General features: G+C 49.3%; 1 protein-coding gene across 1 annotated transcript in view; it reads left to right on the top strand.

The window, feature by feature from the left end:
* Nucleotides 1-4,664: 4,664 nt before the first annotated feature.
* Nucleotides 4,665-25,017, top strand: part of CHST8 (carbohydrate sulfotransferase 8) — a gene marked incomplete at both ends in the record, with an annotated part of 73,962 nt that continues 53,609 nt past the window's right edge. The window contains one exon of the mRNA XM_080704112.1: nucleotides 4,665-4,773. Within this exon, the coding sequence (XP_080560238.1) occupies nucleotides 4,665-4,773 (109 nt within the window). The remainder of the gene's footprint in view (nucleotides 4,774-25,017) is intronic.

The raw sequence follows: 25,017 nt of genomic DNA on the forward strand, positions 1-25,017 counted from the left end.
GCCCTTTCTTCACCCTGTAGAAGGCATGGGGTATTGGAGGGAATCCCGTGCTGTAATGGGAGTGGGTGACTAGTGAGTTGCCTCCTTCAGGAGTGGGGCATAGCTGGCAGGCCAGGGTGTGCTGCAGCTGGGACCTGGGAATTTCAGGACGCAGGCCGGTGTCCCTCCCGGGGCCCAGCTGGTAGCTGGGCAGGAGCAGTTCTGAGTCTGCAGCCCCGCCTCAGAATCTGAACACTTGCAGCCATCCATCATCCTCTCGGAGCATTGCAACTTTATGCCTACGCATAAAAACTGAAGGGATGTATCCCAGAGTTTGCTGCTGCTGCCGGCGTTAGAACAGTTTTAATTAGCTGCAGGATTTTAATGAGCTGAAATCAAGAAGAGCCCATCTCAGAAGTAAGCCGGAGCTGCACACATGGAAGCACTAGTCTGACAAAACAGATGGAGGTGGTGCTCTCAGGGGACTGGGCTGTGGGCTCCGTTCGGTGAAGAGCAGATGAGTTTCCGAGGCCAGGAGGCTGAGGAGGGATGCCGGGGGTCAGCTGCCAGCACCCGGCTCCGGCAGGGGGGAGAGCTGGGCACCAGGTCCCCTCTGCTGCCGCAGCAGAAGGCATGGTGCCGGATTCAAGGTGACGGCAGTGGCTGGCTCCATTCTCCTCAAGTTGCCATAGCAGCCTCTCTCCCAACGAGCAGCTTCTCCTGGAGCCCTCAGCCGGGAGGGACGTCATTGTTCTCTCCTGCCCGTGTGAGGAGGAGACAGACGGACAGAGAAGTTTCCTGGGCCTGGGGCCCGCTGACCACGTGGGTGCACCCAAGCTGCCTGGAGTGGGGTGAGGGGACAGGTCCCCACCACCAGAGGGGTCCTCTGGGTGATTGGGATGAGCATTCAGGCTCAGAGAAGCTGCAGCCAAGCGTGTCCTTGGAGCCGTCCGTGTATCCGGCCATCGCCACTGGAGGTGCGTGTGTTTTGGCTAAATTCCCAAGTCCTTGCTTGTGCCCTGAAGTAAATTTGACCCAGAAGACAAAATTTTAAATCAGATAAATAAGGAAATTGGACAAATCTTTGGTTTTGCCCTGTGTCCCAGGAGGTGTTTACAAGATTAATTGGATCTTTTTTTTTTTTTTCCTTTCTTATAGTAAAAATCGGTAATGCCATTTGGGCCACCAGGAGAGAATCCACTGAAAGGACTAGGAATTTTGAGGTCAGGAGCTTCTGAAAACTCAATAGGGATGTGTAGTTTTCTTGCCTTAAGCCTTCCCTTCTCTAGCCCCAGTAATTTGAATTTTCTTATTGTCTGTTATCTTGGAGGGATGCAGGAAGGGAGGGGAGATTGCACTTCTCACTGGAGCTGAATGTGATGGTCTGTGTGTGGTGAGGATGGGACAATCCTAGGTTGAAGCCAAGGTTTGAGGATTATTTATAAGTCCCTAGGACAGCCTATCCCTGGCCTGTGACAGATTGTAGTGTCTACCCTACCCCTTTCCCCCACCCCAGGTGGCAGCTGGACTCAAAGGAGAGGCAGATGCATGACCTTTGGACCAGCTTTACCCCTTGTCTTGAAAATATTTTGGGACTTTAATGAAAAGGATCTTTAAGGGAACAGTGGGAGGTCAGAGGCACACACCCTCTGAAGACACCTCTCTAGCCTGTTTGGGACCTCCCATTCATTCCTTCAGATTTACTCCTTCAGATTCCAGGATATTTGCTGTTTGGGGACATGACAGGCCCAGCCAGTAATATCCAGCTCCCTGGGAGGAGAGGTGCCCACCTTTGATTCCCACTGGCATGGAGCCAGGGGTTAGCTGGTCCCCAGTGAGAGCAAGCACAGAGAGGGGGACACCAGAGGAAAGGCTAGGGGATTCAACAGGGAAGCCACAGGAATCTCTAACATCAGCTTCCTGGGTATGGGCAGGACATTTGTGTTTCCTCAAGGGTCTTGGAAATGAGAAATGACGATGTGCAGAGCTGATTCTCCTGCCGCCATGAAGGTGCAAGATGGGGGACAGTTTTCTCTTCCCCACCAGGTTTGGGATCCAAGATGTAGTCCTCGCCCTGGCCCCAGTCTCATGGGTGCCCAGATCCTGGCTCCATTGGGGAGTTTGGTGTGGGCAGATACAGAAGGCTAAGCTAGGTCATAACTGCAGGACCCCTCTAGTTGCTGACAGGAGATGTCTGTGCTGGCTCAAATAGTGACAGAAGACTGGGAGAGGAGAGGGGAAGCCAGCTTTCTATAGCCACATCTGCTGCACTGGCTGTGAAACAAACAAGTTGATGATCATACACGTTCCGGAGCCGCCTCTGTCCATTACATAGAGTGTTTGGGCCAACTTTGAAGAACACATTATTAGCCATTTAATCAGGAAGCTCTATATGCTAGCCATAGCCTTTCTTTTCTCTTCTTTCCGTCTCCATCCCTCTTTTCCTTCTGACAAAATGTCTGGGTGTCAGAGGCAACCCACCTTCAGTCAGATTAGCCTCTTGGCGTCTGATCCTGGAGGGCGATGTGGCTTCAGGAAGGATGCCATCACCTGGGCCGCTGGCGTCGGACAGCGTGTGTGTGCAAGCACTCGCTGCGTGTACTGGGGCATGAGCATGTACATGCATTAGTGTACACGTGCCTGCTCAAGTTCATGGGCAGGGTGGGTGTGTGAACACATTCAGACAGGCCCTTAACTACCTCCCCTGCTCCCTGAGAGTCTGGCCTCCACCAGGTCAGTGTGTAATGTCATGAGGAATGTGGGGGCACTTGGACTGTGGATCCTGGAGATTATGCTTGAGGTGGTGTTGAATGGCTTTGTTCCTTATTGAAGTCTCAAACTTACGCTGCCCCTGAGTCAATGAATCAGACCCCCAGAGCATTCCTGTCCAGGTCAGCCCTAAAAAGGGAGACCCTGGTCATATGAGCCTTTGAGGACATGTGGCTATCCATTTTTACTCACTGCAAGCAGGGCAGTGGTAGCCCTGCTGGATGGCAGGAAGCAGCAGTCTTTTTTTTGGGGGGGGGTGGGAGTGGACTATTACACTGAGGTTGGGGCCTGTCCAAAACCCTGAAGCCATCTCCAGAAACTAAATGATCCCAGCTCAGTGCTGCCTCTAAAACATAAAGCTGGGAGGTCGTGGGAACCACCTGCTCAGCACAGTCCAGGGAGCCCAGCACCAGGCGCGCAGAGGCCTGAGGCAGGTTAATTAAAGTTAACTGAGTGAAAAAATAATTACAGAGACTGCAGAGGGGAGAAACCCAAACCTGCAGTTTATGCCCAGCCCTGAGCTTTTCTGAAAAGCAGCCTGCTCCCTGGTAGTTTTCCTGGCCAGGGCAGGGAGAGGACCCTCTTTCCATTACTTTCTGCCTCACGCTTCATAGGCCAGAGCAGATGCAGTGGTGGGGCTGCTTCCTCCCATGTCCAGTGCCCAGCCAACTCCCTTGTGTCGAGTAGCACATCTTGGGTCTGTGGTCTTGGAGGCTGCTAGGGGCTTCCCAGGGGGCTTGGCATCCTTGGAAGCTGCCCTGTGCCAGGATGGGGAAGTTTTTTTTTTTTTTTTTTTTTTTTTGCAGTCTCCTTGGGTGGAAATAAGGTGGTATCATAGTTTCAGGCCAGTAGGGTGGGTGAAGATAAAGGGACATAGAGACCCTCCTTCTAAGGAGAGGTCCCTGGGATGCCAGACTCAGTTTAGTACATCTGCTGTGCAGCCTGCTCCTTGTCACCTCTCCCCCCAACTGCAGGAACTTACATCCTTCCTTGGGATGTCCCTGCCTTGATCCACAGCCCAGTTGGGATCACCTTTAGGTATTTGAGGTATTAGACACGTCTGCCTTTCAGGAGGAACTGGAGTGAGGGACAAGTCATATTGGGCACAGCAGGGGCCCAAAGAACAGGCAGGAACAGAAAGGACATTAACTCCCAGCCTCTGAGCCTGAGTCTGGATGCCCCACCCCAGCTCTGTGTCAAGGGCCGTGGGTGCAAGGATCACCAGAGCTTTGGCTCCTGCAGGTGTGACTCTCTGGTGGGGCTTGGATCCTACCGGCCATCCATCAGCCTCTTGATGAGGACAGCTCTGCCTGGCATTAGGGAATTGATCTGTGCCTGAACATCCTCTGGGTCTGGTGCTTCCTGCTCCATGGAGACCCTTGTCATCTGTGGAGAGGAGCCAGGCTGGAAGCAGATATGTCCACTGGGCCTGTTGCCAGCGGACAACACCTGTACCTAGAACCCCACACAAGGAGCACATGTACTTGTTTGGAGGTTCAGGGAGCCTGAACAGTGCAGGGGGGTGTCCACTGGTCACCATCTGTGGTCTTCAGGCTCCCTCTAGACTCCGCAGGCAGCAGCCAGAGGCCATCTCTCTCGATGGTGTTGACACAGGAGGTCCAGATGGAAACCAGTGTCCTGACCACAGGGAACAGCAGACTTCTTTCAGCCTCCCTGGGCTTGAAGAAGTGGAAGGGGTGTACCTAAGACTGCAGGGTGGAATGAGGGACCTGGGGACTACACTTGGGTGGCTGTAGTGACTGTGAGTACCTACAACTCAGAAGTGACCCCTTGTCCCCTCTTCTGTAGACCTCAGCCTGATGGATGCCTGGTGTGGACGATGAAGAAAGAACACCCGCCCCACACCTCTGAGGTGACCCCAGCGCGTGCCCTGGATGACCCTGTGACCTGGAACGATGCGGCTGGCCTGCATGTTCTCATCCATCCTGCTGTTTGGAGCTGCAGGCCTCCTCCTCTTTATCAGCCTGCAGGACCCCACAGATCTCGCCCCCCAGCAGGGGCCAGGTGAGCCCTTCCATTCATTCCTGATGTCAGCACAGGCCTCCATGGCTGCTCTGCTGTGCTGGGGTTGGGGGACAAAGGCCCCAGCAGGCAGAAGTGGGGTTCAGGTCCCCTGGTGAGCATCTGTGTCAATCATGATGGCAGACCCCTAACCTCCAGGTCTAGACTCTGGCAGCCATAGCAATAGGCTGTCCCTCCTGGGGATGATGGTGAAGCTGTCTATTCAGCTAGTTGTTGGCTTTGGTGAAACTGATATTTAAAGAGAATTTTGCCACCTCTTGAAGACTCTTCCACATTGGAAAATCAGAGGTTGAACATGTCTCTTTGAGCCCATACCCCTGAGCAAGATGTGGTTTCCCTGCCTAGCCCTGGAAGATCCTTGAATCTGGCCCCCCATTGGCTTGGACAGGATGGCTTAGGGAACCTCTTAATTTTGTGAGGCCAAGACTTCCCATTCCCCCGTGCCTGTGCACACCACAGGAGGATGGCATCCACCCTGAGTTGCTGGGCTCTGCTGGGGACAGGTGGGCTGGCTGTGGAGTGAGAGCAAGAGGATGGTCCTGGCATCTCTTCATCACCTGGGGGTGATGGGCTAAGGTGAAAGGCTGCTCTGCTTTGCAGTAAGAGGGAAGCAGGGTTGCCAGGCTCCAGCACCAGCATGTCTCAGCAGTGGCCTCTGTTAAGGAGGGTGCTTAAAGGACCCCCACTCAAAGCCCACGTGCTCTAAGACATGAATTCACTCTTGTACCCTCAGATAGACTTGCCTCCGCAGAAGCACAGCTCCTCCCCAGAGCATGTGCACCCAGTCAGTGCTGTGAACCTGGAACAGGATGAAAGGGTACTGGAGGCCAGAAGTTTAGGCAGGTGGTTTTCTGGTCCACGGCATAGGATAGGAGTACTTGGTCCCAGGGCACTACCTGCTCTCCAGTGAGAAGGAGGGCACCCAGGCCTGTGGCCTCTCTTCAGCCCCACCCTTCGTTCTTCCAGGCCCAGGCTCTGAGAGCAGAGCTACACCTTTCTCTGCACAGCTCCACTGTTTTGCTTTTCCACACAGGGGTGGTGACCCATGATGTGAGGCCCTGAGCACAGACTGGAGGCTGTGGGCACCAAGCGAGAAGGCAAGAGGAGTGGCTAGGAGGCCAGGGCTTGCCTGGGCCTGGCAGCAGCTGCCAGAGACCCCATGTGGGGAAGCCAACAAGTTGTGCCATTTGTCACAAAGAATGAGTAAGAGATGCCTAGAAGGTGGCCTGGAAGAAGGTGGCGAGCCCCAGTGCTGATTCCCACAGCATGTGACCCCCAGAGCTAGTGGCTGTGGAGAGGGGTCTGGCAAGTGTGCATGAGCAGTCTGGCTCTCTTGGGCACTTTGCTGCCTCTTGGAATCCCTGGAATAATGGATGGCACTCTGTCAATGAAGCATGGCCCCACAGGACAGTGCTACCAGGGTGGACTGGATTGGTCCCATGGTCATATGTTGTCTGTGTGGCAGAAGCAAACATGGGAAAAGGGCACCCAAACACTGCTTGGGATAAAGGGCTCCGTGCATGCTTGGTGCATGTCCTGGTGGGTATGTTGGGGGACACACACAGGACAGAGGGTTCAGGTGTCTAATGTCCTGTGTTCTGTGAGAGGATCCAGGGAGAGACACTTTGAGTGTATCTGTAGTGTTTACTGGGATAAGGGGCATGGACACTTTGGTGGTCCCCTCCTGGGACAGTTGTATTCCCAGGTGGGACTGTGCTTTGGTGGCCACGACATGTGTCCTGGGGTGCTGTAGCCAGCTGGCAAAGCTTCTGAAGGCAGTGAATCTCTGTCCCTCATGCCAGCCAGTGTTGTCCCACGCTGCTCCCCAGGTATACAGATGTGTGGATTACAGGTGGGTGAGACCCACAGGATGGCTGGGAGTTCTGGGAGAGAGTGTCCTGGAGGAGTGTGGAGCCCTAGGCTGGCAGGGCTTGTAGGATGGCAGGAAGTCGAGGAGAGCATCCCCTGCAGCCAGCTGAGCCAGGCAAGGAACACATTTGGGTCTTGAGTTGTGTTCTTTGGTTGGTAAATGCAGGTGGACCACCCTCGCCATGTGCCACATGATGGGCAACCTTGACATTCTATGTAAATCACATCAAACACAGTCATAAAACTTTAAGTAATGCTTACGTTACTTTCCCTGAGCAAAGTGCTCCTGACACAAGCTGTTTGTGTTGATTTGTTACTATTCATTTATTCTTTCCCTGTACTTCTCACAGCAGCCTAATTGTGATTCGGTACCAAGAAAGCAATATCAAAGTAATTTTCCACAACATTAGTTACAATTTTCTTCTGATCTTTCAAGTGAAACAATCCCATCCTGTTGGCTTCTCTGAGCATATAAACCTTGATTACATTTATCTGTTGGAAACCAGTGCTTACAAAGTGGATGTGTCCAGTTGCATGGCTGGGTGGCCCCAGAGTCCCCTGACAACTCTTCTTCCTGTGAGTTTCTGTCCAAGAGAGGTACACACTTGGGAGGCTGCCCTGCCATCTAGGGAAGAGCAAAGCCCTCCAGGGGCCCCATATCTACAGAGGAAATTCCACACAGTGGCATAAATTTTCCTGGAAAAGGATGGAGGTCTCTGGGATCTGCCATTTATTGCATCACATAGGTGGGAGAGGGAGGATGGACAGGAGAAAATCCAGGAAACATCTCGAGAAGGTGATGGAAGTTCTTTGTTACTTAATGGTCCCTTGAGGTATGACCTCAGTCAGATTTCTCCTGTGCAACTGCTAACAGCACCAGATGTTAATAGCACCTGAACTTTCTATGAGCCATCCAGCCTACCTCATCTGGATCATGCATTAGATGAAATCTATGGGCAAGAAGTAGTGCTGTCTTAGCACTTAGGAGGCTGAGAAAGGAGAATTGCAAGTTCCAGGCCAGCCTCAGAAATTTAGAGAAACCCTCGGTAGCTTATTGAGATCCTGTTTCAAAATTTGAAAAATAAAAAGGGCTAGGATTGTAGATCAGAATTAGATTGACCTTGGGTTTGATCGCCAAGTACACACAAAAAAAAGGTTAAATCTTATGGAATTGCCAACTTTGTTAATTCATGCCATATTTTAAAGGTTTTCTTTTTTGTATTAGAATCAATCTTTTTGAAACAGGGATAGCTATCCACTAACTGAACTACGTTCTAAGGTTAGATTTTCTTGTGTATCAGAGAATTCTACTATTTCAATTACAATTATTTTTCCATTTCCAATATTGCCAAGTACTGAGGTCAGGGCTTCTGCCCTCAGGAATTCCACTTCTTATCCCAGGAGACAAGAGTCACCCCTCTGCCAGAGAAAGACTCAGAACCTAAGCCTGAACTGAGGATAAGAAACACCAGCATGCTGGCTCTGTGGGCCGTATTTAGCGGTAAAACTCAATTTTATGAGATGCCTTTCTTTGTGAACTTTTTTTTAAAATTGAGAACATGATTAGAATAAAAGAAGTAGATCAGAACGAATATTATAATGAGCCCCGTGTGTCTATCACCCAGCACCCCCAACCTGGCCAAGAAGGCTCCATCCACTGTCCCATCCATATCTCCCCTTCTGTCTGATTTTAAAACCTATACCAAGTATCAGATCAATTAAGCCATAAATATTTCAATATGCTTTTTAGTTCAAAAGATAAGAACTCTTCAAAACATCACCACTAAACCATCTAATAATTCTTTAATATCAAATATCCAGTCATCATTCAACTTTCTAATTGCCTCACAAATAGATATCTTTATTTCTCATTCATATTATCTAGAATCCAGATAAGGCCATGCATTACAGTTGGTGGATGAGTCTTAAGCCTTTTTTCCATCTATAAGATTTCCTCTGTGTCTTTATTTTTTCATTTGCTATTTGCTTTGGGAAACCAGACCATGGGTCGTGTAGAATTTCCTAGTTGGGATTTTGCTAGTTGGGTCAATTCAATATAGTTCCATATCGTCCTTTATTCTTTGTATTCTCTATATGTTAGATAAATCTTGTAAATTGATCAAATATATGTTTGGTTGTTTTATTTTTTAATTTCCCCCTTCTTTGGCAAGAATTCACATGTGATTCTGTGTTCTTCCATCGGGAGGCTCAAGTGGGCCCAGCTTTCTTGTGACATCAGTGAGCCACTGATGGTTCTTCCTAGATCTGTCCATTCATCAGGCGTTACACACGGCTGTGCTCTCTTTTTATCATTCCATCATCATTTTTTTAAGTGGAATGGATTTTGTTTTAATGGGGCTAGGTGAGTCATCGTTAGTGACCCATGAAGCCAGAGTGAATAGTAAATTGATTGGTTGATTGATTAAAATATGATCTCTGATTCAGAGTCTGTTGCATATACTATAAACAGTTACTTTTCTTAGCGTTCAGCTTTTTCAGAGTGATTTTTTTTTTTGCGGGTCTGGGGATAGAACTCTGGGCATTCTACCTCTGAGCTATACCCCCAGCCCTATTTTTTGTTCTTTATTTTGAAACAGGGTCTCACTAAGTTGCAGAGGGCCTCACTAAGTAGCTGAGGCTTTCCACAAACTGCGATCCTCCTGTCTCAGCCTCCCGAATGCTGGGATTACAAGTGTGCACCACCATGCCCGGGTAGAGTGAATTTTTTAAAGTAGAACAATCCCAGATTTCAGAGCTCTTTGCTCTTTCCTGGAGTTGAGAAGTTGTGGGTCTGGTGTTAGGACATTCCTGGTGCATGGCAAAGGTTCCTTCCCAGGGACCACTGGTACAGAGGGACTGGACAGCCCCTGATGACTTGATGATTTCTTAGTCTATAGCCTTGCCCCAGGGATTCCTTGCAGGGCACAGAAGCATTCTAGGACAATAATAATAACCTACATCAATGGAGTTTTTTTTTTTTTTACCATGTGTCAGGTCATGTGCTGGACATTTTTTTTTATTAGGATTGAACCCAGGGGCACTCTACCTCTAAGTTATATCTCCAGATATTTGTACTTTTTGCCTTAAAACAGGATCTTGCTACGTTGTTAAGGATCTTACTAAGTTGCTGAGGCTGTCCTCAAACCTGCAATCCTCCTATATCTTCCTCCCAATAACTGAGATTACAGGTGTGTGCCATCATGCCCAGCCCATATGAGTCTTAATATATATGATTTCTGTATACAGACAGCATGCTGAGTGCTCAGGCCAGGTAGAGAGGCAACAGCAATACTAATCCTTGCAAATGCATTCAGGCCCTCACCATGTGCCACAAGCACTTTACATGTACTTAACATTTAATACTTTTAAACGCTCATAAGTCAATTTTGTCATACCATCTGACATGAAACTACTGAGGATGGAGATTAAGAACCATAAGAGCTGGGTGTGGTGATGTGTTCTTGTAATCCTAGCATTCGGGAGGCTGAGACAGGAGGATCGTGGTTCGTAGACAGCCGCAGCTATTTAGTGAGGCCCTTCGCAACTCAGTGAAACCCTATTTCAAAAATTTAAAAAAGATTTAAAAATAGGGCTGGGGGGGTTCCATCCCCAGTACCTCAAAAAAAGAAAGAAGGAGGAAGAGGAGGAGGAGGGAGGAAGAAGAAGGAGAAGAGGAGGAGGGAGGAGGAAGAAGAAGGAGGAGGAGGGGGAGTAGCAGCTTACGAAAGGGCAACAGCTTCTGGGCTTTGGTCCTGAGATGTGCCTTGGGCAGCTGGCAGTGACCACACCATTCTGCTGCCCAGTACTTGGGTGCTCAGCATTACTGTGGTCTGGGCCCAGTGCAGATCTGGACAGAGGGCACAGTGTGGACAAAGGTGTGCAGGTGGGAGAAAGTGAGGCAGATGGAGAACTCCTATGGCTTAGGGGCTGGGGATGTGACCGTGACTCAAGGCAGCCGGGCTCAAGGCCCAGCCAGCCCTTGGTGTGTGGCAGAGGAGCCAGCCTTTGCCCAGGCAGTGGGGAGCTTTGGGGGTTCTGTGGTATGGAGTAGGACAACAGGAAACCCGGCCCAGTGGCTATGTGTTATTTGGCTGGGGGTGGCAACCCCAAGAAGACCAGCTTGGGAGGGTTTTGAGTGACAGAGGAGATAACAAGACCTATGGATACAGAATTGGTGGCTTGGTGGGTAGGAGGAGGAGGCTGGGTAGGAGGCCCGTGGTGCTGGTTCAGGAGGACTCCAGGCTTTCTGGCTGTGGCAGATGCGTTGGGGGTGCCATTCACCAAGGCAGATGTGACAGATGGGGAGCAGCCCGGGGGAAGGCAGCAGGCCTGCATTCTGCAGGGCTTATGGTTCTGAGGTGCATGGTGGGATATGAGGAGTTGCCCTACAACTCCTTCACCAAGGGACTCCATTCCCATAGATCAGGGGACCCAGAGAAGAAGCAGGGAGCACCCCGCCCTGTTCTTGCATCTGAACCTTCTCCTTCACTCTTGTACTCCCAAAGGCTGAGTGCTGTGGCTACACAGGGTGGAAAGGGGTACGGGACAGCCCTGCCTTGAGAGAGGAGCTAGCATCTCTTGTAGCCTTTTGTCTGCCCCATGTTTCTAGGCCAGGACACTGGAGCCTGCCCTGGAAGTTGCCCAGACTCCCTGTTGGGCTGGATGCCAAGCTGAAAATCAGGCTTCTTCCCAAGCTGCTCTCCTAGTCCTGGGATGGAGCCTTCATACCAGGGTTTCCAGACTCACCAGTAGGCGACAGAAACCTGTGTGTGCCAGCTATGCAGAGACCTCCACAGTCTTGCCGTTCAGCTGTACTGGGTTGGGCGAGGGGGTGGGGGTGCGAGAAAGAATGGGAGTGGATGGAGGAAGGCTAGGCAGGGATCTGCTCCCAGGAGCTCACAATCTGTGGGTGAGGGAGAAAGTTATCCGGGCCCTTTCCTAGTGGTTCCAATCTGGGGGCTTGGGGAAGAGACCTGGTCCTAACTTAGGGAGTCTTGGGGGAGAGATGAAACTCACCCAAGAGTCATTCAGAGGAGAAACCAGGCCGTGAACCCTGGCTAGAGAGGTGAGAGCTGGGGGTTCGAAGGGCTTCCTGGAGGAGGGGAACTGTGGGCTTCCAGTCTCTCCTCTCTAGTGTGCAAACAGTGATGGCCTCTAGTGGACACAGCATGGTGGGCTTGAGAACTCCGGGGAGCAGGGGTGGCTCGGAGCACAAACTGCTGAGTATCTTTCTCACAGCTAGAAATCTACAGAGCCAGAGTCTCAGTGTCCATGTCTCTGACAGGCTCCAGGGCTCTTGTTCCATTCCTTGGAGACAGCGCTGTATTGGCCAAAAAAGTCTGGCCCTTGCTCTGGGTCCCATATTTCTACCTATACAGTGCCAAGGGCCACACTTTAATGTCAAGAGGTTTGTCTGACTCCTACAGTGACTCCCTTTGTCCAGGTCTGTTGCCCTGAGGCTCCAAGACTACACTTCCAGGCCAAGAGCCCTGGGTGGCCTTGCGCCATACCACAGGGCCGACTGCTGAAAAACTCTCAATAGCTCACCCAAGCGAGGGGACAGAGGAAACCGAAGGCAGTAGCTGCCCCTTCTGCCTTCTCTGGCCTGTGTAAGCCACGCACGCCCCCTCTGGCCGGGAGCCAGCCCCTCTGGTTTCCATGGAACCGCTCCTTTCCCCAGGCAGGTGAGTTTTATTGGAATCCTCTTGAGTCTGTTTCCTGAAACGGTTTTCTAACGGTTTGTGGAGCATCGTATATATTTCCTACAAACCTTGCAAGGCTGACACATCCTTGTTGTGACTGTGAATATCAGAAGTGACATGTAATTGCAGTGATCCATCCTGTTAAGTAGCTGGCAATATATCATCTCAAAATCAGCAGGGCTGGGACTCTCGGAACCCAGTGTTTCTAAACAATGCACCGGCAGCGTCTCCGGGCTCTCTTGCTGATGCCTCCCAAAGCTCACCAGGCTACCTCACCCTTCCTTACCTCACCTCGTCTCGCCTTTCTGGGGCCACAGCAGAGATAGTTTCACTCTGGGGAAAACCACCACTGGGTTTTCAGTTCTCCTGGAGTGTCCCTCCTCATCACATAATGCATGGCTCTCCCAATCCAGGCTGTGTGTGGGAACGCTTGTGAAGGTGCTTTCCCTCCTTTTACCTACAGACTCCAGAGTGTCCCTGTGGGGTTCCTTTCTGGGTCAACCCAGCCATGACGTGTCAGCAGAGGGAAAGGAGCTGATAGGCTCAGGATGGACAATTGGAGGGAATGGGGAGGAGACTAGGGGGCATCCATGGCCAAAGGCACACATTTGGCAGATGTCACACTGTGGTTGATGCCAATTTAGACTGCAGTGTGAAGGATGTCCCTGCAGCTTTGCAGAGACCAGTACTGATGGAGGGACTGACATGGAGCCCCCGCGTGGTGATCAGCCAACAGGGGCCAGAGGAGGCAGGTCAGGACATGCAGCTTTCAAGTCTAGACACCCTAGGCCCAGTCAGTGGTTTGAGTGGATCCTAGTGGTGCAGGCTTTGGAGCTATCATGGGGTTCTGCTGTGTGTGTGGGGTCACTACCACCCTCCTTGGAGGCCTTGACCTCAGAGGCACCCATCGCAGGCCCTGTCTCTGCAGTGGGAGTTGATCTGTCTCCACCCTGTCTCCCCTGAGCCTGGACCATACCTTTTAGCAGCCCTAGCCTGGAGCTCCCCAGCATTTACATCCTCACTGTAGCCCCGGTTTTCTGGGTCCCTCTGCCCTGCTGCAGGTAGAGGGAATATTCACTTCTTCCTATAGATGATACCCTCGGGGTCTCTAGCTGGAGCCTCACTTTTCTTTGTTGCAGTAAAATATGCTAAATGAAAAATAATGAGCATGTAGAAACTAATAACAGGAATCACCTAATTAAATTAGGAAACAGACATCATATTGCCATAATCTGAAAATTGATATTAATAGAAAATGGTCCCAGAATTGTAATGCTAAAAGTTCCTAGGGGGTGGAGAATTGAGAAAAGAGAACAGAACAGAAAATTGGGACAAATCATATCAAATAAGAGTGATACTTACGTTTTAAAGGAACTACAATACGATGGTAAAAATAGGCAAGATCACTGTGTAGATTTAATGAATTAATGGACAAAAATGGCTTTGAAAGCCTCAGAGCTCCGCACACATGTAGGATGAGCCTTTCTAAAATAAGACAATGTAATTGAGCTCTAGTGTGTGGGACACAAAGTAGTGGTTCTTGCCTGTCAAGAGCCTCACACTGTCCTGATTGCTGTCTTCCCGTGTTCTCTGCCCTGTGCTATCCTATGAGGTCGATACGCTCAACTCAGACAGGTTAACTCAGTTGCTCAAAGTCCTGAAGTGGCCCAGTCAGGGTTCAAACCCAGATCTGGCTGATTCCAGAGCCCCTGCTTGGCCCACTCTCTCTCCCTTGCCTGTTGCTGCTAGTTAATGTCAAGGTCTCTATTTCTTTTATTTCCCCACATTTTTCTACCATTTTCTCAAGGGACGTTTCTTGCAGACACCCAGCAGATTCAGCAATGGCCCAAGTACCTGATCCCAGGCCCCAAGGCTCCTCTGCTGCTTTACTTAATAAAGCTCACAACAATGATGCCTTCTGAAATTACAGCAGCTCGGAAACTGGGTCTCCAATTGTGTCTGGCCCTGGGCATGGGCTGAGCAGGGCTGGCTGTCTGATACCCACCCAGGTAGCCCAGGTTTCAAGTTGAGCCTCCACAGCAGGCCATTGTTCCCGAAGCCCCTTCAGGAGATGAATCAGGCTGTGTTCCCCTGCGCCCTGAGCCACAGCGCAGAGCCGCTCTCGCAGGTGCCGTGTGGCCCCTTTCCCACTCTGCCTGGCCCAGAATAAACTGGAGGAACTTGGGGAGGAAGAGACAGGAGTCAGGATCTGCGCATGAGTGCCCCAGAATGACACCTGGTCTGGAATGCTGTGGCCCTGCCAAGGCCAGCCACTCTGTTCTCACCCCTGTCTGGGCATCCCCATGGGCGGGGGAGACCCGAGGCTCTGAGGGAGCCCCAGGGGTGGCCCCAGCAACCTGGGCTCCCCTCCCCCACTCCCTCAGCCTCCTGGGTTGAGTCTCGGGGCAAAGGGCACGCAGTGAATAGAAGCAGGGCACTCACTCTCTGCCAGTATGGGGCAGGCCCCGTGGGGTCCCAACCCATGCCAGCCTTCCCGACATCCCAGAGCCCCTGTTCCCAACACGGGCAGAGGGAAAGTGGCCGAGAGCCAGTCACCGCCCCAAGGACAGGCTGTTGCTACGGCTGCAGTTGCTGTCGTCCTCCGTGGCCTCTGGTGATTCTTGGTTGTTGAAACCCTGGAAAAGGTCATGGTGGTAGTTATGACAACAGAAGCACTGGAAGACAGCTGACTGGAAGCTGATGCACATCTAGGCTGGGGTGGGCCTGCCAGGGAGGGCCGGTGTGCACCAGGGCCTGGTGCCCTGGGGACAGCTGCCCATGGTGCGGGTAATGCAGCCCTTGCATTCCTGCTGACAACTATCATGTGCCTTCAGGGTCAACGCAGGTCTCAGTCTCACAATATTTGTAGGAAGCCAGGAGCCGCCAGAGAGATCCCATTTAAGCCCAAAGCTCACCATTGCGTACCTGCTGATGTTTTCATTATAAAGCTTATTTTCCTGGATTTGGGGCTCTGATGTTTTAACTTCAGTCATAGCAGAGTTCCACGGGAGATTCTCTATTTTACATTTTTATTTGTTGGGGATATGCTGATCTTTCCTCAGATTGTTTGTCCCCACAGCTGCTGCTCAAGAGGCCCTGCAAACAGCTGGCTCCTGATAGAGGGGCCAGGGTGGCACCTGGGGGCTTCTCTCCATTTTTGTGGTCTGCAGTCCAAAATGAAAGTTGAGGTGTGCCTTTTGTTTTGTCCTGAGGCTTGGTTGGAGCGCGTGGACGTGTGTGTGTGTGTGTGTGTGTGTGTGTGTGTGTGTGTTACTGGGGGTGGAACCCAGGGGCATTCTACCTCCGAGCTACACTCCCAGCCCTATTTTTTATTCTTTATTTTGAAACAGGGGCTCACTGAGTTGCAAAGGGCCTCACTAAGTAGCTGAGGCTGTCCTTAAACTGGGATCCTCTTGTCTCAGCCTCCTAAATGCTGGGATTACAAGTGTGTGCCACCACGCCCAGCTCTGGTTGAAGCATATTTCAGACCTACTGGGAGACTTGAAGACCCCAGTACAGTGGTTGTCCCTGTTCAAGTACCCCACCATGCTCTGCTTATTGTCCCCAAGGCCAGAGGGTCTGGTGATCTCCACCGCCCATCCCATAGGCTACACCACTTGAGTGAGTTTACTTGACCTTTGCCCTCAGAGTCTAGGCTGGCCTTCAGGGAGACAGAGAGCAAGGATGAGAGGGGCATCAGTGGGACCAGCAGAGGAAGCAGGGCAGAGCCAAAGGTGCAGAGTGTGGGGGATGGGGGAGGGGAGGTGCCCGAGCTGTCCCCGGATGCAGGGCCACTCTGCTCAGTCCAGCCTCTGCAGGAATGAGGGCCCAGGGTGGCCACATCTTCCCTTCTGCTTTGTTCCTTGTTTCTTGTGGTGCTGGGGATGGAATCCAGGGGTGTGCTACCTCTGAGCTACACCTCCAGTCCTATTGTATTTTTTATTTTGAAACAGGGTCTCCCAGAGTTGCTGAGGCTGGCCTCAAACCTGTAATCCTCCTGTCTCAGCCTTCCAAGTTCTGGGATTAGAGGTGTGAGCCACCACACCTGGCTTCCCTTCTGCTTTTTATTTTGATTTTATCAAAGAAGCTAAGACTGTCACACCTACACGTGGACCTCATGAGTTCTAAGCTACAGCTCTCACAGAGTGTTCTTCAGAGTTAAACGGTAGCTCATACTCACCTCCTACTGGCTGCGTGGGCTAGGAGGAGAGGGTCTGTGCCATATCCTGGGCCTCCCTGGGCTGACCTACCCCTCCAGCTCCTGAGATCCACCCTGCTCTCTCTGCCCAGACAGAGGTAGATGGGGACCCCCTGGTCCTGGTGGGCAGGGGACTTGCCATCCTGCCCTGCAGGACTCCCCTTAAGCCCCAAGAAGCTGGTCAACAGTGTCTCCAAGTGCCTACTGCCCAACAGTGGCCTCAGTGTCCCTTCATGCCCCTGTTGGTCCAGCAGCTGGGAGCTCTGGCAGATACCTGTCTGCCACTCGGGTCAGGTGGGGCTCGGGGGGCCGGGGAGATGACTGGTCAGCAGATGTGAGGGAGGCAAGGGCTGCGGGTGGGGTCTGGGATGCACGCAAACAAGCCTGCCATTATGCAGTCATTCACAGGCAGTCGTGACCCTCCTGTATGGGCCTACTGCCTTTAGGAGGGAAGAGTCCCTCTGGGCTCCCACGAGAGTGAGCCTCCTAGAAGTGCAGAGATAGGCGTGGGCGCCGTGGGCAGGGTGGGTATGGGGAAGGGCTCTGCTGGGCTGCCTGTTTCTCACAGTGATGGGTGCGCAGGGACAGCTACTCTGGCCTCCCTTCTCTGGCAGAGTGAGGTCTGCGACAGTCCTACCTCTCAAGGGTCCCCTTGGAGAGGGGCTTGGCCTGGCCCAAGAGGGAAACTTGACATATTCTCTCTGCTGCTTCCACTCAAGAGGTGATGTCCCTGGGGCTGCGAGTGGAACAAGAGTGCTGCTAAGCCTTTAGGAAGCTGGCACCTGGGGTGGAATGTGAGCAACGATGATGGTGTTGAGTGCTGGGCACCTACTGTGTCCCACGCACTGTGCTTCATGTGCCTTACAGATAATCCCACACTGGAGCCCCAGCACCCACCTATGTACAGGTGACAAAAATGAAGCACAGAGGTGAAGTCACTTACCAGGGTCACACAGCCAGGAAGTAGCAGTGGTTGATTTAAAACCCAAGTCTCTGGATCCCAAAGATGTGTGCAGTCTTATTGGTGACTCTGACAGCTAGTCAGGGTCAGGCACATTCCACTCTCTGACGCAGGGCCCTAGAGGGCCAGCCTAAGGAGCCTGCAGGTACTGCCCCACTGATGTATGTGGGGTGCTTCATTTCTGCATTCGCGAGCATGTTCTTTTGCATAAATGAGCATGCTGGTGAAGGTGCTGGGCTCCCATTGTGATCCTGAATATGCATGTGTGTGTATACTCACCTTGGTATTACTACAGCCTGCAGCGTGTAGTAGCCACAGCCCTCGGCTCATGGAGGAAATACCCCATGCTGAAGTGGAGGCTGGCTGCTCTAAATGTATCCTGAAATTTCCACCTGCCGTGAGCCGGCAGAGGACACGCACAGTCGTGGCCCAGGCAGGGGCAAGTGACTTGGGGACCACAGGATGAACTGTCTGTGTCTTGGCAGCCATAGTAGGGAGTGAGGAATTGCCATTCCATCAGGAGCTCAGCAAAAATGGTTATCATAACCTCCTGCCTATGACCCGGACAGACCGAATAATGAAATTACATTCATAATATTTCAGGGCGAGTGAACACTGCTTGAATTAGTTTCTTCCCAGAACCCATCCAGAAGCAGTGGCAGTAATTAAAGGATTTTCCTGGCTTAAATCAAGTCTGCTCATCAAGCATGTACAATATACAGGGCTTGCGAAGTGTGCTTGGGTTTCGTCCTTCCCCTGGGGAGTGGGGAGGACGGTCAACAAGGGCAGAAAGACCACAGAGATGAGGGGGTCCTACTGCTGGGGGAATTCTGCACTTTTACTTGTTTATTGTAGAGATATTTGCTGAAATGTTCCTGTCCTAGTGGAGTTCCCACTGAATAAGGTGATGGAATTCCAGTGCTGTAGTTGCTCCTCCCTTCAGCCATCCAGCCCTGTCCTCAGGGTGAGGACCAGCACTGTCTCCTCCTTCCACTCAAGGACCCATAGTGAGTCTGAGAGTGTGCTAGTGGACTTCCCACTGGTCAGATGAAGGGAGAGGAAGGGCCATGGCCTGCCTTGGATGTTTTCTGAGACCAGGTGATTTGTGAAAAAAAGAAACTCATTTCCTACATTCTGGAGTCTGGGAAGTCCAAGAACATGGTCTGGCAAGGGCCTTCTTGCTGACCATAGCAATGTGGGGGCATCATATGGAAGAGACAGGACAGTGTGTCAGTTCACATCTCTGCCATGGAAGCCACAGGCCTTGCCAAGAAAGCTTCATGACCCCGCCCATCCCTAACAACCCCCGAAGGCCCTGACTCCAGATACCATCAACATATGATTTGAGGATTAAGTTTCCCACACATGGACTTTGGAGGACACATCAAACCACCTGACCGGTCCTGTCCACTAGAGAGAGGAGGAAGGAAGCCAGTCTTCATGCTCAGGCCAAGACCTCCACACACCAGAGTTGTTTCTGATTTCTCCTATATGCCTCACTCAAAAGACAGCCTTCCTCCTCACAGGAGCTGTCCTGTGATGCCTAGAATCATGTGAAGTCAAACACCAGCAGTGTGGCCAGGCCCAGCACTGGGGCAGGTGAGCTGATGGACCCACCACCTCTGGGTAAAGAGAACCTAAAATTTCTTGAAAACTCCAGATGGTGGGATGTGGTGGCTCACGTCTGTAATCCCAGCTTCTGGGGAGGCTGAAGCAGGATTACAGGTTGGAGGCCAGCCTGGGTAGGGCTGGGGGTGTAGCTCAGTGGTAGAATGCTCATTGACTCATCTCCAGTACTGCAAAACAAAAACAGAAACCTTCCAAAGGAACAAGAAACTGTGGGAGCCAGAAATGAAAAGGAAAGGGACTGGAGGGAGACAATGAGCTCTGAGGGATGCCTGCTAGGAGAGCAACCCCACTCCTCATACCACCACCACCCTCTTTTGGTGCTAGTGATTAAATTTGAGGCTGTGTACATGTTCAACAAGGATTTTCCCAGTGGGCTTCAGGTATATATACCTCAGGACTGGTTCCAGAACACCCTTCCCCACCAGAATGCTCAAGCCCCATACATAAGACCATGTAGTAGTTACATACAACCTATACACATCCTCCTGTTATACTTTAACTCATGTCTAAATTACTTGTAACACCTAACACACTGTAAGCTCTATGTACAATACAGTGGTTATGCTGTATTATTTAGGGAATAATTACAAGAAAAAAAATCTGTGCATATTCACTAAAGATGAATGTTTTTCCACAACTACTTTCAATCTGAGATTGTTTGAATCCAAGAATGCAAAACTCACAGATACAGAGAGCTGATTGTACAATTTATATACCAAAAATTTCACCTATTTTACATGTGTACTACACTGTTCTTTTGTAATCTACAGAGCTGTGCAGTCATCACCACAGTCCAATTTTAGGATGTTTCCATGGCCCCCAATCTCCCATGCCCATTTGCAGTCTCTCTGCCATTCCCACCACTCGCCCAGGGAACCACAACTCTCTGTTCCGTCTCTACAGATTTGCCTTTTCTGACATTTCTCATCAGTGTAGTCATATACTGTGTGATCTTTTGCGTCTGGCTCCTTTCACTTTAGTGTAATGTTTTTGAGATTCATTATATTGCAGCTCATGTCTGAAGTTTTGTTTCTTTTTGATGCCAAAGAGTATGCCATTACATGGAATTTTATTCATCTGTTCACCAATTGATGACTATTTGGATCGTTTATACTTTCTGTCTACTGTGAAAGTGCTGCTATGAACATTCACATGTTAAGTCTGTGTGTGAACATATGTTTTCATTTCTCTTGGGTAGATACTTAGGAGTAGAATTGCTAGGTTGTAGAGTAAATTTATGTTAAATTTAAAACAAATTGCCAAACTGTTGGCTAAAACGACTGCATCATTTTATGTTCCTGCTCACAATGTAGAGGGTTCCAATTTCTCCACATTCTCATACACACTTGCTATTATCTGTCTTTTTAATTATAGCCATTCTAGTGGGTGTGAAGTGGTATCTCATTTTGGTTTTAATTTGCCTTTCTCTAATGACTGATATTGAGCATATTTTCTTATGCTTATTAGCCATCTAAATATCTTCCTTAGTGAAATATCTATTCAATCTTTTGCCCATTTTAAAAGAGTTTTTTATTGAGTTGTAATCCTTCATTTTCTACACACAAGTATTATTAGGTTTGCAAATAATTTCTTCCATCTGTGACTTATCTCTCTCTCTCTCTCTCTCCCTCCCTCCCTCCCTCCCTCCCTCCCTCCCTCCCTCCCTCCCTCCCTCTCTCGTACTGGGAATGGAACCTGGGGGCATTCTATCTTCTAGCGACAACCCCAGCCCTATTTTAATTCTTTACTTTGAAAGAAGGTCTCTCTGAGTTGCGGAGGACCTCACTAAGTAGCTGAGGCTGGCTGAGAATCTGCGATCCTCTGGTCTCAGCCTCCCGAGTACTGAAATTACAAGTGTGTGCCACCAAGGCAGCTTCCTTTCATCTTCTTAGTGGTGTCTTTTGAACTGCAGATGTTTTTAAATTTGAAGAACTACATTCATCAAAAAAATTTAGGGGTCATGTGTTTTTGGTATTCTAACTAAGCAATCTTTGCCTAATGTAAGGTTAAAATTTTTCTCTTACATTTTCTTCTTAAAGTCTTAGAGGTTTTGCTCTACATTGATTGATGCATTTTGAGTTACATTTTGCATGTGTGTTGTGTGAAGTAATGGTTTGGCTTCATCTTTTTGGATGTAGATATCTCATTGTCTGAGCACCACTTGCTAAAGACTCTTCCACTCTATAGTTTATTTCTTAATTGAAAATAAATTAGTCAAAAATGCAAGCGTTTATTTTTGGGGTTTCAGTTCTATTTCATTAATCTATATGTTTGTCTTTATGCTAATAGTACAGTGTCTTTATTATCATAGATTTATCATCAAAAGTTGTGAAATCAATGGCATGCCTGTAATCCCAGTACTTGGGAGGCTGAGACAGGAGGATCACAGGTAAAGCCAGCCTCAGAAATATAGCAAGACCCTATTTCCAATTAAAGAGTAAAATTGGTCTGGAGGTGTAGCTCAGAGGTAGAATGCCCCTGGGTTCCATCTCCAGCATTACAAATAATACTAATACCAATGAAATCAGGAGCATGAGTCCTTCAGCTTTGTTTTCTTTTTTCAAGATTACTTTGGCTCTTATGAGTCTTTTTTTTATAGCCACATACATTTTGGATCAGCTTGTTAGTTTTGGCCAACAAGAAATCTACTGGAAATCTCATTGAAACCAATAGTAAACTTGGGGAGAATTTTCCTCTTAACAATACTGAATCTTTTAATCCATGAATATGAAATGTCTCTTTGCTTATTTAGATTGTCTTAATTCCTCTTAGAGATATGTTGTAGCTTTCAGTATATATTTTTTACCTTTCTTTTGTTAAATTTATTTCTAAGTGTTTATTTTCTTTTTGATGTAATAGTGAATGAAATTGTTTTCTTAATTTTGTTTCTGGATTGCTCATTTTTAGTTTATAAACATACAATTAATTTTCATATTTGGGCTTTGTAACAACACTGATTAATTCTGGTAGTTATTTTCAGGCTTTTTTCATTAAATTCTTTAGTACTTTCTAAATACAGGTTCATGTTTTCTGCACATAGACTTTTACTTCTTTATTTCCAGCACAAATGCACTTTTAAAATTTTCTCTTGCCTTATTGAGTTGGCTAGAAACTTTAGCACAGTACGAAATAGAAGTAGTGAGAAGAAACATCTTTGCCCTATTCCCAGTCTTAGGGGAAAGCATTCAATCTCTCATCAGTAAGTACAAGGGTAGCTGTGGAATTATTGACCTTTATGAGTTTGAGGAAGTTCTATTCCTAGTTTTGGGGGAAAAAATTAAATACTTGTTCTGCATCTATTGGGATAACTATATGGTTTTACCCTTTTTTTTTTGTGGTACTGGGGTTCCTGGAAACCCTTCTACCTCCGAGCTACACTCCCAAACCTATTTTATATTTTTATTTGGAAACAGGGTCTCTTAAGCCAGCAAGGCTGGCTTCGAACCTGCGTGAGCCTCCTGTCTCTGCCTCCCAAGCGCAGGGATTACAAGCGTGTGCCACCACACCCGGCTGGTTTTACCCTTTATTCCACCAGTTTGGTGTATTAACACATCAATCTTGAACTCTTGGGGTAAATTCCACTTGGTCATGGTGTGTAGTTGTTTTTATATGTTGCTAGATTTTCAGTTTGCAAGGGCTGTGTTGTAGGGTTTTCAAGGGATAATTGTCAGTAGATTTTTCTTGTACTGATTCTATCTGGCTTTGCTATTGGTAAATACAGGTCTTAGAAGAAGTTGGGAAGTGCTTCCCCTTCCTTCTCTACTTTTCTGGAAAAGTCTAGGAAGGATCAGCATGATTTCTTTTAGAATTAACTAGCAAGGAGATTCTCACCCTGTGGTTATGGGGATGGTGAACATTGAACGCTAAACATATAAGATGTCAGCAGTTTATCAATCACATATGCCCACGACCTGGGAGGAGAACACTGCATCACACGGTGTTGCATTGGAAACATGTTAACAAGCAGGGTCTTTGGGAGGCAGGCTTTGTAGTATGAAGAGGGTGAGGTGACCCTGGGCTTCTGCTGGAGAATGTCACTGGTTTGTTTGAGTAATTCCACAGTAGGTGAAGAATGAGCAGGTACTTGGCCTGGTCCCTTGATAAGGAGAGTTTTTGTCTATGAGAGCATCCGGGGAGCAGTAGGGAAGGTTAAGCCATTTGAGGTCCTCCCTGGTTTAACCAGATGTCAAAGTAACACAATTCACAGGGCTCTAATTTCAGGCCTTAAACATTTGCAACGGTAAACTGTCCTACAGGAGCCTAATGATAGAAACATCTTATTCTGAATGTGAGAAGTCCTGAGCCAATGAACTGGAGGGGAGGCTCAGTACGCCCACCCCAAGCTCGAGTGCCAGGACCCTGATCAGCACCTGCCCTGGTTGTCCTCTGCCCTCCCACTCCGCTTCTCTGTATTTTTCTCCCGATTTACCATCTGTCCATCCCCATTTACAGGAGCATGCTATTAAAACTCATAGTCCCAGGGCTCACTTTGTGGTTCCTTCTTAAATGGTGGGGTGGAGACCAGCCAACCTATGTGGGCCTCACCTTCTGGATAGCATCGGAACATATCAGGATGAAGCCCAAAAGCCTGCACTGGGCCTGGCCTCGCCTGGCACAGGACCTCCACCTTTTTTTTTTTTTTTTTTTTTTTTGCGGGACTGGGGATGGAACCCAGGGGCATTGTTCCTCCCAGCTACACCCCGAGCCCTATTTTTTAGTCTTTTTTTTTTTTAAATGTCTGCAAACTGATCCTCTGCCTTCCGAATGCTGGGATTACAAGCATGCGCCACCATGCCCAGCTGGCCCTCCATCTTTTTAAGAACATTGTAGTTCAGAGGGGTGGGTGCAGGTGAAGGTCCATCAACTGCTTGCTGCTCTCCCAACAACAGGGATCTGGGAGATGCCACCTTTTCCCATCTCTGTAATCTCTTAGTGGAGGGATGAGGATTGGTTGCCCCTGAAGGGCACCATAGCTGGGGACCCGACGATGAGACTGGCTCTGCCTTGGCAGTCTTTGAGGCACTCTGACCTGAGTAGTTGAGCTGGCCAGGAAGCTGCCCACCTCCCTTTTCTTCTCTGAGGCCTTCATTCCTCCTCTGAGCCTATAGCTAGCAAGCAGGATCCAAGCATTCTGAATTGTTATCAGCTGGGGAGGTTGGGGTTGGCGTTTTGAGCTGCAGAATCCCCAGTAGAGCCTGGCTGAGGAATGCAGGTGGGTGGCAAGAGCAGCCTGAATCCTGTGGCTTCCGTTCCCCAGCACCAGGAAGGGCAGGCACTGGTTAGAACAGATGTTCTCAACCTTTTGAGGATGCAATGGCTTATTAGAATCACCTGTTGAGATGTTAAAAACCCTACTGTCAAGGCCCTGCCCAGACCCATTTCCAGATGAGGGACCAGGCATCAGAAATTTCAAAGTACCTAGGCACACTGGGCAAACAAGCTTGAAAACTGTCAATTCAGAATAGATGTTCTCATGCTGGGCGTGGTGGTGCACGCTTATAATCCCAGCATTTGGGAGGCTGAGACAGGAGGATCTGGGTTTGCAGCCAGCCTCAGCTACTTAGTGAGGCCCTTTGCAACTTAGTGAGACCCTGTTTCAAAATAAAGAATAAAAAAATAGGTATGGGGGTATAGCTTGGAGGTCGAATGCTCCTGAATTCCATCCCCAGTATGGCAAATAAATAAATAAATAAAATAAGAATAGGTGTTCTCAAACTTGAGCATAACCACAGAGCACTAGGACAGCCTGTTCAAATGCAGGCTGATGGGAGTATGGTGTGACCCAGAGTCTGCGTTTCTATAGGGAGCCTTTACCTCAGAATCATATTGCTTTAAGCATCCTCTGTAGACCAGCAAGGTCAGCAGTA

The sequence above is a fragment of the Muscardinus avellanarius genome (genome assembly GCF_963383645.1).
Source record: "Muscardinus avellanarius genome assembly, chromosome: 10".
Classification (NCBI taxonomy): Eukaryota; Metazoa; Chordata; class Mammalia; order Rodentia; family Gliridae; genus Muscardinus; species Muscardinus avellanarius.